This window comes from Genypterus blacodes, unplaced genomic scaffold (assembly GCF_046128005.1).
Source record: "Genypterus blacodes isolate CSIRO-AG114 ecotype Tasmania unplaced genomic scaffold, CSIRO-AGI_Gbla_v1 ptg000073l_1, whole genome shotgun sequence".
Taxonomy (NCBI): domain Eukaryota; kingdom Metazoa; phylum Chordata; class Actinopteri; order Ophidiiformes; family Ophidiidae; genus Genypterus; species Genypterus blacodes.
This window is the reverse complement of record NW_027466883.1, coordinates 2,874,040-2,891,125: the sequence shown is the minus strand read 5'-3', so window position 1 is coordinate 2,891,125 and position 17,086 is coordinate 2,874,040. Positions and strand designations below refer to the sequence as shown.

The 17,086-nt window shown below is 46.8% G+C and overlaps 1 protein-coding gene and 1 non-coding gene across 2 annotated transcripts; one reads left to right on the top strand and one right to left on the bottom strand.

Moving 5' to 3' along the window:
- Positions 1-354: 354 nt before the first annotated feature.
- crip2 (cysteine-rich protein 2) lies at positions 355-14,936 on the bottom strand. Its single transcript, XM_076157666.1, has 8 exons — positions 14,760-14,936; positions 5,369-5,463; positions 3,006-3,063; positions 2,715-2,843; positions 2,259-2,327; positions 2,040-2,134; positions 1,858-1,915; positions 355-1,595 (listed from the first exon to the last, which is right to left on the bottom strand). Exons 1-8 carry the CDS (start codon positions 14,800-14,802, stop codon positions 1,531-1,533), a joined length of 612 nt encoding a protein of 203 aa, XP_076013781.1. The 5' UTR covers positions 14,803-14,936; the 3' UTR covers positions 355-1,530.
- Positions 7,607-7,679, top strand: trnak-cuu (transfer RNA lysine (anticodon CUU)). Its single transcript has one exon. It is a non-coding gene; the product is annotated as a tRNA-Lys (tRNA).
- Positions 14,937-17,086: the final 2,150 nt, after the last annotated feature.

Genomic DNA, 17,086 nt, shown 5'->3' with positions numbered 1-17,086 from the left:
GAGTTTGGCTTCACCTCAGTGACTCAGGCCTGGCGCTTCTTTTGCAATGTTTCACATGCATCAATTCACTCCTGCTTGCTCAAGGGCAGAGTGACATCATTTGTACAGAGAGCAACGCCTTCATCTTTTCTGCAGAATTCAGACGAGCTTCATCGTGTGACATTGCGTACGGTTTGCGATGTGTATGGGTTAAGAGGAAGGAGTGAAGATGAGGCAGGTAATCAGTGTAAAGTTTTACCATCCGTCCAACAAAATCAAGCCAAATATGACGACTAATATCACACCACATGTTTGTTTACTGTGGGTCGTACACAGTTCAGAATCTGTCACAAAACAATAATTAAAGGTACTCGGTTGAACATTTCCTGACATATTTTATTGCAGAGATTAAAAAGACTGAGATGCAATGTTTCAGCGCTACAGTGAGCCCCGCAGTGGCTAAAGCCCGACCAGGTACAATGGATAATAATCAACACAGTTAACAGTCATACAATACTAGAATACACATTCTTGGAGGATGACGTGTCTGCAGTGTATCGTTCTAATTCGCTAATGGCAAAAAAAAGTAAAACAGTTCATCATCTCATGGGAAACAACAGCAGGGTTATTTACTAGATAATAAAACTTACGATCGGAGAGATTTATTCAGCTAATGTTGTCTCCGACCTAATCTGTCCCATTGGAATGAGTAGAACATTTGCTAATGAAATATAAAGGACTTAGAATTAACAAAGCAATAAATAAACTTGTGTCTTCTGGCAAGGGTCAAAGGTCTAATCACAGCCCTCCAGTCTCCAGTGCGTCACCTACATTCTGCCTCGTAGGATACACACACACACACACACACGAATAAAAAACATTAACGGGACGACACGTATATCTGGGAATTTATCAAATAATTTATAAATACTTCAAATTATATTATTCAGAAGAAGTTATTTAAAGGCCGAAAATGACAATCCATCCCATCTGTAACAACCTATAGACAATTAATCAGGTTTTCAACTGAATTTCTACTTTATTTGCGGAATAAGGAATGTTGTCAGGCAGCCAAACTGTAAATATGGCATAAGAAAAACACAGAATATCCCTATGGTTTATTGGCAATGTGCTCCTGAGCACCATCTGTGTGTGCAGCTGCCTCAGGCCCGTCGGCACAAACACTGTAAACGCACTGCACCTCTCTACCCACAATGCATCTTTCCACACGTGTGAATTGTGTCAAGGCAAATCTCTGGAAAACTCTCTCAGTGGGGAGAAAATCCTGTTTTTTATACAAATGGATGAAATCTGTTTAAATGCATGATCCCTCTGGGATGGGGTGACCTGTTTGAAATCAATGTGCTGAATTTGATCTGGATCTGGATCTGCTTAGGGACAGGATGGGGCGGAATACAGGAGAACAGCGGAGGACCGGTCGTTTCAGGTACAAAAGCACAGGGAGAGAGAGCGGGGCTACAAGTAATACTGCGGCGAGTGGTCAGTGTTGTAGAGTAGGGGGGGGGGGGGGCTGAGGGGGACAAAAAAGGTTCAAGGCTGGGTCACTGCACTGGGCTCCTCATAGACGTAGCTGCCCACACCGCCAGTGTTCACCCCTGGAAGGAAAGATCACAGGGGGAAAAAAGCAGGCGACGAAGGTTAGAAGAGGGCGAGAGGAAGCACAGCACGATCATGCAGCACAAGTTGCAAAACAGCGCCTGAGGATATTGAGATAAAGACAAACGCTGTGTGGAAATCACTCATTTGTGCAAGAGCTGCTGTGTGTTTGTGTGTGTGTGTATACGTCGTGGAACAAGTGCTCAAACATAAAACATTCTATTTTCAAGTGGTGTGTTGATGGCGCCCCCTAGCGGTTACCTTTGGGCCCAAAGAGAACAGCATAGCAGGGTCTGTGGCAGTAAGGCCGGCCGTCATGCTGCAATGAGAAGACACAAAGGCGTTAATGACCTTCGCTTTCTATTTGCACTCCTTTTTCCATCATTTGTCTTTCATTCATTGCATTTCCTTCATTTCTCCCCCTCTGTTCACCCCATTCTCACCTCTGCATGGCTGCCAGCGGACAGAGTCTTGCTGCACCTCTCGCAGCGGAGGCAGGGCCGATGCCAGTCCTTGCCCAGAGATGTCACCTTCTCGGCTATGTGACACACACGCAAACACACACACGTGAAACATCAAGGCAAACCACTTTCTAGCTTTCTCTCATCTCATTCCAAACCCTTAATCTCATCTCGATTCCCTGAAAGTGAGGAACGACTTACCGAAGTACACCTTCTTGTTGCATCTGGGACACAAGTTGGCCTCTCCAGAAAAGGTGGTGATGCCGCCAGCTGCAATTATTGCACATCAGAGGAAACATCTTAACTTACCCATCATGAATTATCTCTTATCTTTCCAGTTAAGGTGTGGAATTCAAGAAGGAGCGTGGGATCGAGTAAAGTAAAGAGGAGAACTAGGAAAATTCACGTTGCCTACTTCTCACAACACCAAATTTTCTACATGTAGTTTCACACTATGGCCTGAGGGTGGTGCAAAATGGCTTCTCTGATTGCAAAACACTGCATCAACTGACTGCTTTGTGGGAAATCCCTTTCTGCCCTCATCACTGAGTCAGTATCCACCAGCTGCTTTCCTTCCAACCTTTAATTTCTCCAATACACCCACATTTTGTTGAGAAACGTTCCGGCTAAGTTTTCTGACATCGGCACATGGTTTACCTTTTGACGGTGCCTTGGGTGCATAGACTCGCTTCTCCTCGACTTTGGAGGCCGAATCCACAGTAGTGGAAGGTTTGTTGTTGACCGGAGTGTCGTACTTGTAAGCTCCAGCGCCGCCGATGTTCACACCTGCACAGTGGAGGAAAGGATGCCGAAAAATGAGCATCATAACAAAAACATATGGCAATGAGATCTGAGCAAAACTATGTTACTTAAGGTTTTCGATGTCTGCATACTCAGATTTGATAATGCAGTGGGGTGGTTTGTTGAGTAAAACAACATGTAGTATACCTTTTAGCCCAAAGAGGGCAGCATAGCACGGCTTGTGGCAGTAGGGCCTTCCATCATGCTGTGGGAGAGAGAGAGGAAAACACAACGACATGCAGATAAAAATAAAGCAAATCATTTGGCGTGTAAATCCAGATGATGAAAATGGGTCAGTCATTATTCTATCACATTATTATGCACTCTGATGTCATGTTTTGACTTTGATCGTGGGGGGAAAGAGGTGGATGGAGGAGAGAAAGTGTTTACAAAAGCTCACTGATGAAATTATAACAGATTCTCACACACACACACACACACACACGTTGGCAGGACCTTAGGAACAGCGCTTCTGTGCGAGTCTTGTCTGAACATGTGTGTTTTGAGTTGCAGCTTGAATGGAATCCACTCTCTAGGACGTACTTGGCCCGTTTGTGATGCATGCTGGGAAACGGCGGTGCTCTTTTAAAAGAATGTGAAAGGGTAAAGGATCAGGGTCATCCTTGGTGCAGCGGCAGATCAGAGAGAGGAAGGAAGCAGACAAAACGTACTGGTTTGGCTAAAACTGGCGTCAAACAAAAGGACATATTACCCATAATCCATTGTGTCTCTACCGCACGTGGCACCTTTACAAGCGATCCACATGAGGCTCCTTTTCTTCAGAAGACAGCGTAACAGAAAAGGGCCCGATTCTCTCACCCTTAATAATGCATTACCCATGACAGGATCGGCTACTGTTGAAGCATCCACACACACACACACACACACGCATCTTACACACACGCTCCTCTCCCAGCTCCTGCTTGACTTGTATGGCTTCCGCCGACTGAGCACTAACGACTTTCTCAGGACAGGACGAACCGCGACAGATTCATTGTGGAGTGTGGGCTCAGTTGGTCTGGCACAGTTTGCAGAACACAATCCCTGTGGTTGAGGGTTTAACGCCGGGGGCAGTGGGACCCTAAGAACCGGATTAGCCTATCCACAGCAGCACAGCCCGCTCTCTTCCCAATAGTTAACTTCCCACATCCTGACATTTTAATCTGTTTTTCTTCATCTGTTCCACTCTCCTGGCCTGACCTGACCCGCCCGGTCCTTATCCTTCACTAAAGCCTAGAGCCTCGTTGTTGCAGCCTATACACACACACACACACTCACACACACACACATAAGGCTCCGACCGGAGTGAGGTGGATTAATACAGTGATGAACTTGTGAGGTGAACCCTGGCTGCCTGCCTGCCACCGGCCTCGGAGGGGGAAACACTCAAAATGTCCGTAACCTTTTGCATACCAAGCCCAAGACAACACCAAACACTCTCCACAAGCCCACAAGACCGCTTTACATTCTTTCATTTCTTTTTGTCCATCATGCAACATCTCAGGTTCTCTTTTTCCAGGATGATTACTGGGATAGCAAACACAGGCTCATGCCACGGCCGCGCAGCTTAGGCGGGATCTCACTGGAGGGCAAAGAGACAGCGAGAGAGAGAGAGAGAGAGAGAGAGTGAGAAAGAGTGAGAGTTTGACTATATGTTGCTGTAATCACGCAGAGATTAAAGCATCCTTTGGGGTCTGCAGGGAAATTGCTTTGTGTACAAAGGAGGCTGAGATCACATCCTTCTTGTGCAGAGGGGGAAACAGGAGCTGCCTCACACAATCAGAGAAACTGTGTATGTGTGTGTGTGTGTGTGTGTGTGTGTGTGTGTGTGTGTGTGTGTGTGTGTGTGTGTGTGTGTGTGTGTGTTCACTCATGTACAGAAAGGTGAAAACTGAATCGGTGGCTGGGTCATGACTGGGTGCGAGCTAATCTAACCCCGAAGGTCAAGTTGTCAGATAGCGAGCGGCGTTGGTCCGTGCATCGCAGTCTGGGAATGGAGGAGAAGCGATACAGTATCTTTATAGAACGGAGGAGGAAGCGGCTAAAAGCAACTCTTCCTGTAGCGCTGACGCTGACATGGCATTTTCATCTGAATTTCCTCTGCATAATACACGTTTGGCAAAATAAAAAGCCAATGAAGCTGTTTGGTGCCGAGCTGAGAGTGAAGGTGACCTCATGGACAGAACAACAAGCGTCCGTTTCGCTCTCCCACATGGAAAACCCCACATCCCCAGCCCGTCTTTAGCATTTCACCATTCAGCAGTGAGGAGAAAGGAAGGACTGTCCACAGAAGCTTCACATGCTGCCAAAGTGCCTTTCAGCAAAACGTCAAAGCCATGAACTGCAGCTCTGAGATTGATCCTGACCTCTGACCTTTCTGAGGGGACCAGGGGGATGGAACGGAACAGATTCGCACATGGAGAACTCTGACTTTACTCCGATTTAATCAAACGATGACGTAGCCTCATCTCACTGATGTGTGTGTGCGTGTGTGTGTGTGTGTTACTGACCTCAGCGTGGCCTCCGGCGTTCAGCAGCTTGTTGCATCGGTCACACTTGAGACACAGCTTGTGCCAGTCCTTCCCCAGTGATGACACCTTCTCAGCTGCACAGAGGACAAGACACACCAGCGATATGAGTGGATGGACGTCCACATAAAGCAGCATTTATATACATTAGACAAAAGCAAGGGCCTTCGTTTTTCAGCCGGTTGTGTCTTTGTGCGTCTGTAACGTTCCAATCAAGCGCTTCGAGACAAAGCGGGCAGATTACGTCCTTCATTGCTTCACCCTCCAGAATAACGATTAGCCTGTGTCATTGTGCCACGGAGCCCAACTGGGAATCCTGGTCAGGACGCTGTCATCACGCCAAGAGTGATTGTGTTGAGTATGTGTGTGTGTGTGACGGGGAGAGGAGGGGGTCTGGGAATGTCTACAGGATGCTGTAATGATGTCATCACTGAGTTACAGACAGACAGTGGCGTGAGTCCCAGTCCAGCTGGAACAGTATTGGGGGGGGGGCGGGGTGTGTGTGTGCTAACCCAGATTTCCTTTGTGTTGCCCCTCTGCGTGTCCAGTACACACACACACCCATCCCCCCCTCGTCTACAGTCTGACCCCCCGCTAACACTTTTCTGTCCCCTCTCCACTCCAGACTGAGACGTCCCCAGGACGGCGAAGGGCTCGTCCATTTATAAATCTCTTCTTCTTCCACACAATAGGGCCCAGCGGAGCCGTGGGAGGGGGGAGCAGAAGAGGAAACACCTTCTCTAATCACGGCAGTTTGTTTCCTCTATACCCTCACACACATACACACACACACACGTCCATACACATGCAGCCATACTGACAACCTGTCCACTCTCTTTGTCCCTTTTCCTTAATCCATAAATCCTTTGCCAATTTTCCACATGTGCATCAATGGGAGGGGGGGGGGGGGTTCCATTTCATTACCAGGCCACTCCAGTTCTCTTCCAGTGGCAGCATTTCTGAAATTCTTCTGCCATACCTGCAGTCAAGAGAAAGAGCGGTGACGTTCCCCCTGTAAACCCCACAAAAGGAAACGATTCTCCATTCCTTAACAGGAAAGCAGAGCAGTCACTCACACCCACATCATTCCACCGGGGAATTCCAAATACGCACACGTTTCCTTCTCGATTGTCCTTTGCGAGAGACTCAAATCATTTCAAGTTAATTCTATAGTGCCACATTGAGGGTTTTCCCTTCTTTACCAGATCCTGCGACCCCCTGCTGAGCTCATTGTTTACTCACCAATCACTTACAGTGATTACAGTCAGTCTCTGCTGTCACTCCTACGGGCTAGGGGAGGTTGGAGGACCTTTCTCATCAGGACGACACAGCAGAGGAACGCTGACACGGCCAATTGAAAGTGCCGGAAATAACAAAACACTCATAAAGATTCCGTTATTCTGGAGTAAAAGGCCGAGCGTAAATCAATACTCCTGCCTTAAATCAGAGGATCGCTGAAAAGGCCTGAGATGATTTGAGAGCTCGGATGTAGCTTGTGACAGCTACAAACGGTGTGTAGCTCATCTGTGTGTGTGTGTGTGTGTGTGTGTGTGTGTGTGTGTGTATATGTTGAAGTGATTTAACTCCTCTTAAATCAGAGGTTAGTCACAAACCTTCAGAGTGGGAATGGAACAAGCAGGGTTTCATCCAGTGTGAGTGTATTTGAGTTACTTGAGTGTAACCACATGCCACATTCTGACACCTCTACACGCCGCTGTATGTGACGGGGGTGCGGGGGAACCTCGGCAGCGTGTCCCTCGGTTTGCGTTGTGTTGAGAAAGTGTGTGCGTCATTGATTTGTGTCAGAAACACAGAGGAAGAGCCTCTCTGCCAAGAAGAGCAAAGTATGAATGGGACGAGACGTAAGCGTTTGTGCCTGTACGTGCTCATTCCTGCTCTGCCTGAGACAAGAGTGTGTGTGTGTGTGTGTGTGTGTGTGTGTGTGTGTGTGTGTGTGTGTGTGTGTGTGTGTGTGTGTGTGTGTGTGTGTGTGTGTGTGTGTGTGTGTGTGTGTGTGTGTGTGTGTGTGTGTGCGAGCCTGTCAGGAGGGTGTCTGTCTGTATTACGTGCTGGAGGAGTTACAGCGTGTGGGAGGTGAAGCAATCTGCAACTGGCCCAGCTGTTTACACACGCACACACACACACTCACACACGCTATAAATTCTATTGCTATTATATATCCCACAATTCAACTTTTAGCCACCTCCCCTTTCAACACAGGCCCGGCTAGCTCAGTCGGTAGAGCATGAGACTCTTAATCTCAGGGTCGTGGGTTCGAGCCCCACGTTGGGCGATGACATTTTACATATGAGTGTGTGACCAATACACGTCTTGAACAAAATCTGAACCAATAAGCTACAATGTTGAGCAGACAGACACTCGGACGTCTTGATGTCAAACAGGAACCCTGCGAAGCACAAATGAATCTATTTGTCCTGAACAACGCCTCAACTCTCTACCCTCCTCTCACCCCGTTTCATTATGGCCACACAGCGGAGGTTAATGTGCCGAGTCGTGTTTCATGGAAGTCATGCATGGAAGTCTCCCCGGATGTTCAAATACACATTGTCAACGTTGACGACGCCGACGTGGCAAATCCTTTCTGACCAAACGCGGTTTCCCTGAACTGTTTGTCTACAATTAGCACAGCACACAATGAAGGCTCATGGTGTTTGAACACAAATAACCTCTGCCCTCGGAGAGCAACAACAGCACTGTAATGTGACGGAAGTTAAGAACAGGACGTCTCACTTTCAATTCCCGTCTGTCTACTACAACAGATCTGGAATCCAAATCAGTCCACTGACCACTCTTTAAATAGACCTCAACGTTTCTGAATAATAGGGCAGAATACTTCGGGGCAAAGAGTTTGTGTCACAATAACAGCTGCTGATGCTTCTTCTCAACTCTACAAATATTTGAACTGATCTGCACTTCAATCTTGTGTGATAAGGGGGAAAGGCCTTATCTACTGTACACACACATACAGTACAAACAAACACACACACACCACATTGTGTGACGCATAACCGTGACTCAAAAACTCAGCATTACTTTGCGATTTTTGCTATTTTTACCTCGTTAAACGGGGAAAGGAGGGTGAACGGCTCATGCTTTTGGATTTAGACGATAATGCAGAAGAATACTTTATATAGTGACAGAGTTACTTGAATGACTACAAGAATGGAGTCATAGTTTGGACACAGTTTTTCCAAGGCTCACTCTCCGTATTGACATCTGTAATATCTGTCAGTTAAATCTTTAAGGTCATGTTCTCTGATGAAGAACTAATTCTGTTCTTTAGAAACTGGAGTCACATGGCATCTGAGAGGCTAAATTCATCAAACACATACAGGATCTGTGGTAAATGGCTCCTGATCTTCCGGAGAGGTTACGGCCTCTGATCTGCCTGCGATCATAGAAGCACATCAGAGGACGTTCAACGGGGCTATAATTGGATTTCTTTAGTTTCCATCCGTTACGCGTTATCACTTTACGCTGCCCTCGGACGGGAGTTCCCATAATGCTCCCTGATTGAGCGAGAGGAGCATTATGGGAGCAAGCCCCGTGGTAAAAAAGGCACGCAAACAAATTGCAATTCGACGCCACATTAAGCATCGGTGCTTTAACTCTTCGTCGACAGGGAGGGAGAACGTTTAAGGCCCGTTTCTTCAAATCCCTTAATTACATGTGCTTAATTGTCCCCGGGAACGAGGGCGGCTGCAAACCCAGCCCCTCCCCCCTCCTCCTCCCCCGTGCATGCAACGCGGCCGGCAGTGTCCGCTAGACTAGAGGGCGGGACTCGGAAATCTCACATGCGCGCGTTTGCTCCAGGAGCTCGTCTCTGCGGCCATTACCCTCAGCTGACCTATTATCGAGAGAGATCAAATCAGAGAGGAAGCATATGAAGCAACTTGATGTTTGAACGAAAAGGCTTCAGAGATTTAACGTGGTTAATTCACGCACGGGTGGGAATAAAAACCATTAGACGCCTCATACATCATCATACAACGTGTGCGTGCGTCAAATCCCTTTCATGTTCCAGTCACTTCTGTCGCAGATAACGTTGAGGCTGAACAGATCTATTTTAAAACTGACAAAACTAATCGATAGCTGATGATAACATATTTACGTAGAGGCTACTTTTAGCGTTCATGACATAATCGATGTTATTGAATGATTTCTGTATCACGCTTGGCTCCATTTGGCTCTATTCCGGCCGACAGTAATGCGGTCCCATCTGTTCAGCCCTTCTTACTGTAACCCTGCCCAAAAACACTTGTAAACACACACACACTTGTCCCATCCCCCGTTTCTGTCCCCCCCTCCCACCGAGCAGTAAAAGCTGAGTCCACGCCGGAGTTTTCCCCCTCTTCCTTCCGTCACTTTAGTGTGATGAGTCCACGTCACACAAACACATTGCTACAGGTACACAAAGGGAGGGTGGCGGCATTTTGTACAAACCGCTGCGTAGGTTTCAGGCTCTGTGTGAGGAAGGAAAAAACAAGCAGCCTGTGTTTCCTCCTATGCATCCTCCTGAGTTTCTGTTCTCTGGAGCACAAAGCAACCACAGGGACTTTTGACTTAAAGACAATGGACATTCAGCCGCGCACCGCATCCAACCGCGACCCCGAGGAGCTTTACCTCAAATGGGAAGGTTGAGGTTGAGAGAACCTACACACACTTGAGATGATGAAATAGTCTAATCAAAGTCTCCTTCAACCGTTTCCATGCGAAACCCTCAGAAGCAACCACGAGCACTTTGAAGTTGTACTTTTCTCCCCGGATTACACCTTTAATTGTGGGAAATATTGGGTTTCCCTCACTTCTAAACACAATCCCACATCCTTGCATCGTAAAGGAATACAGATGGTAAAAGTAAGTATGTGTGTGTGTGTGCCAGAATGTATGGCGTTGTGTGTTACCAATCCAGCTGAACCTTATAGAGTCTGAGTGAAAAATGGGTCCAGATTTGTGTGAGACGCGATTGATTTGCGCACAAACTTAAGTGTGTGAGCAGCTTTGTGTGGCGCTTACAGAGACTCTACAGTGATGCTCCAGAGCCTGTAGGAACACGTGTTCAGATCTGGACCCTGCAGCTGATGCAACCCCACCGCAAAAACTGAGCTCTGGAAGCCGTCTGTCGCCCTCAGAAGAGGTGAGGTTTCCTCTCCAGGCTCTCTCCCTTTTTTTCCTCCCTCCCTCTGCGTATAAAGAGGCCGGCCCTCGTGGATCCTGCCGGCTGACGTAAGCGAGCCGCCGCTGTTAACTCGCATCCTGTCTGCTGTGGTCAGAGGAGCCGCGGGGGAAACACTGCTACAGACTGTACCTCAGTGACACGTTTCTCCTCCCTTACCCCCTGAGCATGCTCGCCCACACAACGCAACTCATCTCTGACCAATCAGGACACCGTGTCCAACGCTAGAGGGGCTTCACTGAGAGTCATGGTCTGCCCAGTTAAGGACTTTGTCTCTGGGCCTGCACTTCTTCAAATGTAGGCGACTGTCATGGGTTAATATCCCCACTTTGGTGTGTACATCATATGACAGAGGCACAAAATGTACAAGTGATCAATCTCCTTTGAGTGAAATCATCTGAGCCTTGTAAACAGCATAATAAAATTGGCCGCGTCTGCAGGAGAACATGGTGCATCGCTCGAGTTTCCTTTGAATGCGAGGAGGGAAAAAACAGGATCAAAGCCAAAACTGAATCATTTGAACGAGCTGCAGAGGAAACCGGCTTAGCTCCTCTGTTCTCTCTGACATTATGTAACGGGGTCATCCTGCTGCAAGGTGGAACGCTTTCACCTGCGTTGGACCGGCTTTCAGCAACAAGGGCCGGGGCGCCATCTCCATTAAAGGATCATATTTGTGTCTTGAAAAGGCAGAGAAAAGCACCCTCACCGACCGGCTTCCCATGGGCTCACAGGTTACGCAATGGCACGACTCAAGGAGCGACGTTACATAACTGACAAGGCGCGTTCACACAACCCGCTGGGCAGCCAAGTGGAAAACAGGGCACTCTGGCATTGACAGAGATGAGGAGGAGAAGAATAAAAAGAGATTTTGTGCGGAGGTTGGCAGCGAGAGGAGTGTGTGTGTGTGTGGGAAAAACGTGTGCTGCTCCGCGACACCAGGGACGGACTGAGAGGACCAAGGTATTCTGTCCAGTTGAAGAAAAAGGACAAGCAAGTGCACGGGGACAGAAAGAGCCCTTGTGTGGAAAGAGACGTTGTTCCTCATTATAATGCATGAGGCACTTTGAGAGTCTGCGTTTAAATAAAGGCCGAGCCCATTTCCCCCCTTTCCTTGTGCTTAAGAATCAGGGGAAGTGGAATTCAACGCCTGGGGCAGGACTGAGTGATTGAAGAAGAGGAAGGAGAGGGGGAGAGAGAGCCAGAGGGAGAGAGAGTGGAGAGAGAAAGAGAGAGAGAGAGAGAGAGAGAGAGAGAGAGAGGCAGAGTCACAGCAGAGCGCCATTAGTTCCCATTAATTTCTTGTTCATTCACTCAGTTGCACAAAGATGCGACGGCGTTATTTGTCAGGCTGCTGTTACGAGATCGCTCAGCCCAATTTGGGTCTGGACTCGGTGGGGGGGGGGGGGGGGTGTGTGCAGCGAGCCGTGCTGTGATGCGCTCTGCGTGCACTTGGTGTGTTTCCACTGACCTGGTCACATGGCGGCCAACAGTCCCCGCTGTGCTCTAAGCATCTCTGTACAACAGGAAGTGACAAATCGGAGCTCACAATCAGTGGAAACACTTCCACACTTGATTTAAATGTGATTCTAAGTTCAAGCGCCATGTGAACAAAGTAATCACATCCAAATCTGCATGAATCAACCTTGGTAATAGAGCTTGATTATGCTATTGTAGGTCAATTTACCCAAGTGTGTAAACAATTTGTTGGCATACAGCCAGTATGAAACATTCTTTCCATGCGTTTCCTCACCTGGCATACTTCCCAAAACACACCAAATAAGTAACAAGTCAAGAATATTCTGCAAACAAAGAAATACTATAAATTCCATCCATTTATGCATCTTAGTTTGCATTTTTGCCTTTGATTGCAGTACAGACAACGATCTGTAACTCAAGACATGTTTGCATTCTTTTAATGCAGATTTCAAGTCTTTCATTGGTGTTTGTTTGGGTTTCTAAAAATAAAACTTGAGAGACGAGAGGGGAAACTTTCTTCTTCTGTTGCTGGATGTGTCTAAGTGGTTGAAAAAAAAAGGGAAACAGCTGCTACAAGGGTGCCGAAGAGCCAACATTCACCTTTAGTGGCAATGAAATCAAACCATCTCCAAACAGCTGTCCATTAAAGTCACACAACGGGAAACAATAAAACCTTTCCCTCTAACCAGAACTGTTTCCATTTGCGACTGTGGCTCACCGACGCCATTTGAAATGACATGTTTGCAAGGTGAGAGAGGAGAGTTGAAGGGCTGAACACCTAAGAGCTTACGTCCAATGTTGAGGCGACGCCAGCTGGAGGACCAGGTGGGTGGACGGCAGGGTGGGCCAATCTCCGCTCTATATAGCACGCAAAGGAACCACAGGAAAAACAGGAACACATTTTCATCTTTACCCAGACGGGAAAGAGACAATTTCCTTCATCAGTAACACATGTCTGAATGCAGATCAGAAGAGGGTGCACCCACTTTGCACCCTCGCCCATGCCTGTATTCTGACAGCAATCATTTTTCCAGGCCTAAGAGGGAATTTGCTCCAGCACAGGATGTATTGCTCTTCTGCAGGATCTCGGGAGAGCCAAGCATCTGAGGAGGAGGAGGAGGAGGAGGATGGAGGTGGAGCCGCTGAGCTCATTCTACAGAAAAACTTGCTGCTGACGTCATGTTGACGCTTCAATCCGTGGGCAGCAAAGGGCCAAACTGCTCTCTGACCTCTCCCATAAAGGCCTCATCATGGTTTTAGCAGCCCCAGCCTCCTGTTAAGTAACTCAAACTTTAATATGGTCATTAGCGCCTCCCTGGTTTGGACGTGAGCAGCTAATTCCACCCTGTAGTCATCCAGCGTTGTCATCGTCTCCACCCAACGAGACACACCCCGACCAAAAATAACTCTACTGGACAGGATGTCACTACGTTACATAAAGCTCATATAAATCATAAAGGAGCCGTGACTCGCTGCCTGACACGCTGCTGTGAATCAAGGGTGCCATGGTAACAGATAGTTTAGATGTACATAACTGTATTGGAGGAGAATAAATCTAACATGCGTACATATTCCAAGCCAGCGGAGCCGCAGGATGAGCATCAGCTGGGATGTTAACTATGACGCAAGAGGAGTTGCATCAACTAACATAATTGATTCTGACCCCATGACAGCTCTGTGTGCTTTGAACAGCCAGACAAACACACACACTCATCACACATACGATTACTCAGGATCAGTGTATGTTCTCTCAAATGTATTAATCGTATGCACCTGTGGATATTTTTGATTTCCATGTATCAACATCATCCTCTTCTTAAGGCATTAGCTCATATGAGTGGTTTTGCTTTGTGTCTTTGTTGACAAGTCTTCTTCCCACTGACGCAGCGTGATGATACAACACTTCTCCAACCTCAGCATATGGCATTGATGCACACTTGGCAACAGCTTCCAACAACAACCTCCCAATGCCAACTGCCAACCTTGGATGTTTACCAACCACAACAAATTTAAAGTGACACAGATCAGTGTCAAACCCGTTTACACAACCGCGGGAAGACAGAGCAGACAAGGGGTCCTTTCTGTCGCTGAAGTCAAATGATCATGTTTCCTTGAATTGTTTGCTCAAAGGGCCAGGATTTGCCTCTCCAGCTTTGACTCTTCCCCAAAGTGTGTCTCTGTGAATCATTCACATTGCCAGGCATTGAGCAGACATACACTTTTCCTAAAATAATACCTAATCTAAGGAATGCTGCAAACTTTTCTTATGTGACAGATTTCTTGTAGACATTCATTGTACATTTTTAACCTAACCACTGGACAAAATCCTGTAAAGCAGAATTAAGATTGATGGACAGCTTGTTGTGCTGTTTTCACCCATTATGCACAGATATATGATCCAAACCTGCAGGAATGCTACAACATGTTAAAATATTATCCGAAATATATACATATATATGTGTACATGAACATGCTATGTGGCTGTTTGTTGAAAATTCTGTCTTAAATGTTTGGATATTAAGCTCTACATCCAAACAGAAGCAGTGAGTCTCAATTTGTAAAGTAGGAGACATTGCAATAAAGGACAATAACAGTCCCCCCGCCCCCAAAGTGTCCCCTCTCATTTGGCTCCCTGAGCGGGATCACCATCATGTCGCAAAACTCGTTCCAAAAGCTAGGATCAAATAAAGGCGCACTTACCGAAATACACCGTCTTGTCACACTTGGGGCACTTTGAAGCCATGGTGCGTTTGCGGGTCGGGTGAAAGTGATCTGTTCGGTTAGCCGGAGCGGTTTCCACTTTCCTATTCCAGTGACCGTCCACACAGCAAGTGTCCGTGTCCCGCTCCGCTCACAGTGTGGGAGCATCTAGTCGCTCCTCGCCGCGCCTCATTTGCATAGCCCCGCCCACCCCCTTCCCCGCCACTACACCCGTCCGTGTGCCTCCTTCACGTGTTTTTGGAAATATCGCAACTCAACATTTGAGTGAAAGTTACAGAGGCAAATAAATGATGATGGATGCGTGAAAACCATCCAAAATGTGATATTTAGGTAGAATAGACACAGTATTTATCTGACCCTTACTGATTGTTTGGGTGAAATTTCACACGTTTTGATTGTTTGAGGATCCAACATTTAATAACTTTCCCTCAGTAAATTTAGAAATATTTCCAAAATGTTGGCGTTTGTACAGGTATGACATATTTTTGTAAATTGAGGCTGCTTTGGGTCAAATGTGAAACATACATATTACAAGACATTTCATCAGACAGGGTCAAATCAAGGGAAAGGATCATAATGAGAACCTTGATATTGGTAATTTAAACATGACTGCAAAACACACACACACAACCTGCTGCAAGTGTGGGATATACAAATGTTTTCGTGGTGTAAAGCCTAAAGGATACCCAATTCCTGATCCAGTCATCAATTACTGATTCAATATTTATGAGATGAGAGATTTGTAGTTCAAAATTTGGTATCGTCCCACTGTCAACATGTACTCAGTCCATAAAGTGATGGCATTAAATGTGAGCAGTATATACGAGTTAAAGAACCCATTCTAGTTCCATATTTTATTGACTTTGTAGTTTAATTCTATATTTTGTTCTTACTATTGTGCTATTTATGCACAACACACTTCTTCCTCGTCATGGCATTATAATGCTATGGCATTATACTACTACTACTTCTTTATAATAAATTAACATTCTCGTGTACGTAGGACTGCATAACTGAGCCTCTTTAATTAGTGCTTAACATCAATATGACCTTTACCGAAATGTCAGTTTCAGTCTTCTGCTTGCTCCCTCTACCCCCCCCCCCCCCCCCCCCCCCCTCCCCCCTCCTGCCTCTCTTCATTCCAGCTCTGCAACATATTTCTGTTGCAGTATTTTTGTAAGCAACTCGTATCAAGTATCAAGTTAACTCACCAAGAGTTTTAAACCATTATTTCTGCAAGTGTGCCCGAGAATGTCCACAGACTTTGTTATGAGCAGCACTTGAAGGCAGCACTGCTTTCTGGCCTGTAATATGCAGGCCAGGCGGGAAAGCTTTCAGTTCAGCCAGTGTGGCTGGCTGCTGGGGCACTTGCACTCCTACTTTCCTTTCCCCCTTTCCAATCCAGCGGCGGCCAGTGTGTGGTTGAACTACAATGCGCTCTTTCAGAGTGAATGACTGGTAGGAATTTGTCAGGGAAAGGAAGACGCTGAAACGTGGCTAGGGTGGATCAGCTTTCCTTTAGAAGGCTGCTGGCTTCATGACAAATTAGGCCTACTGAGACAAACAGGCTCAACAGCTTTTGAATTAGGCAACTCCAGTAGTTTGTCTGTCACTTTCCACTGGGCCTCTTCAGTGTGACTGAGGTCATCTCTTTCACACATTGGTGCCGTCTGCTCTGTCGGCCTGGTGACACAGTGCAGGTCCTCGTCCAGGAACAGACTTTCTGCTGCTTCCCACATCTGTGTGCCGGCTGATTAGCACCCGTCAGCGTGCCTGCAACTGGTTCTCCCTTATCTCAGAGTTCAGGGTCTTACCGGTCTGAAGTGTTCTCTGAGGCTCAGTCTTTCTCAAGGTAGCAATACTGTACACACATGGCAACTTTTGGAGCAATCTTGACCCCCTGTAGTACCCAATAATTTATTTCCAGGGTCACAGAGAAGTATGTTGTTGCCAGGAAAAATCAAAATAACCTTCTGAGCGTTTGCTGTTCCGCCATCTGCAGCTGTTTCCCCCAAATCATTACAATTTGCCCGATGTGTCCACGCTTACATTTAGTGTAACATCTACATGCCTCATGGCAGTGTGTGTTCCAGAGTTCATACCGTTCAACCCCAGTTATTGCTGCGGCTGCAGGTTTGTTGCCAGTTCAGGTGCAGTGCACAATCAGAGTTAGACCTTCTGAAAGGAGAGAAGGTCAAATGTAATACAGAGGGAGATGGAGAGGAAAGGCAGTCAGGAGAATGAAACTTAAGCATCAATGTTCTCTGAAACCCTTTGGTTCACTGAGCACTATCTGCTATAAAGAT

What these genes read in the sequence shown, in the direction of transcription:
- crip2 (XM_076157666.1), bottom strand. Translation starts at nt 14,802, where the DNA reads ATGGCTTCAAAGTGCCCCAAGTGTGACAAGACGGTGTATTTCG. An exon ending in TGACAAGACGGTGTATTTCG is followed by an intron (nt 5,464 to 14,759) that starts GTAAGTGCGCCT and finishes TCCTCTGTGCAG; the next exon opens with CTGAGAAGGTGTCATCACTG. An exon ending in TGCCCTCTTTGGGCTAAAAG is followed by an intron (nt 2,844 to 3,005) that starts GTATACTACATG and finishes TCCACTGTGCAG; the next exon opens with GTGTGAACATCGGCGGCGCT.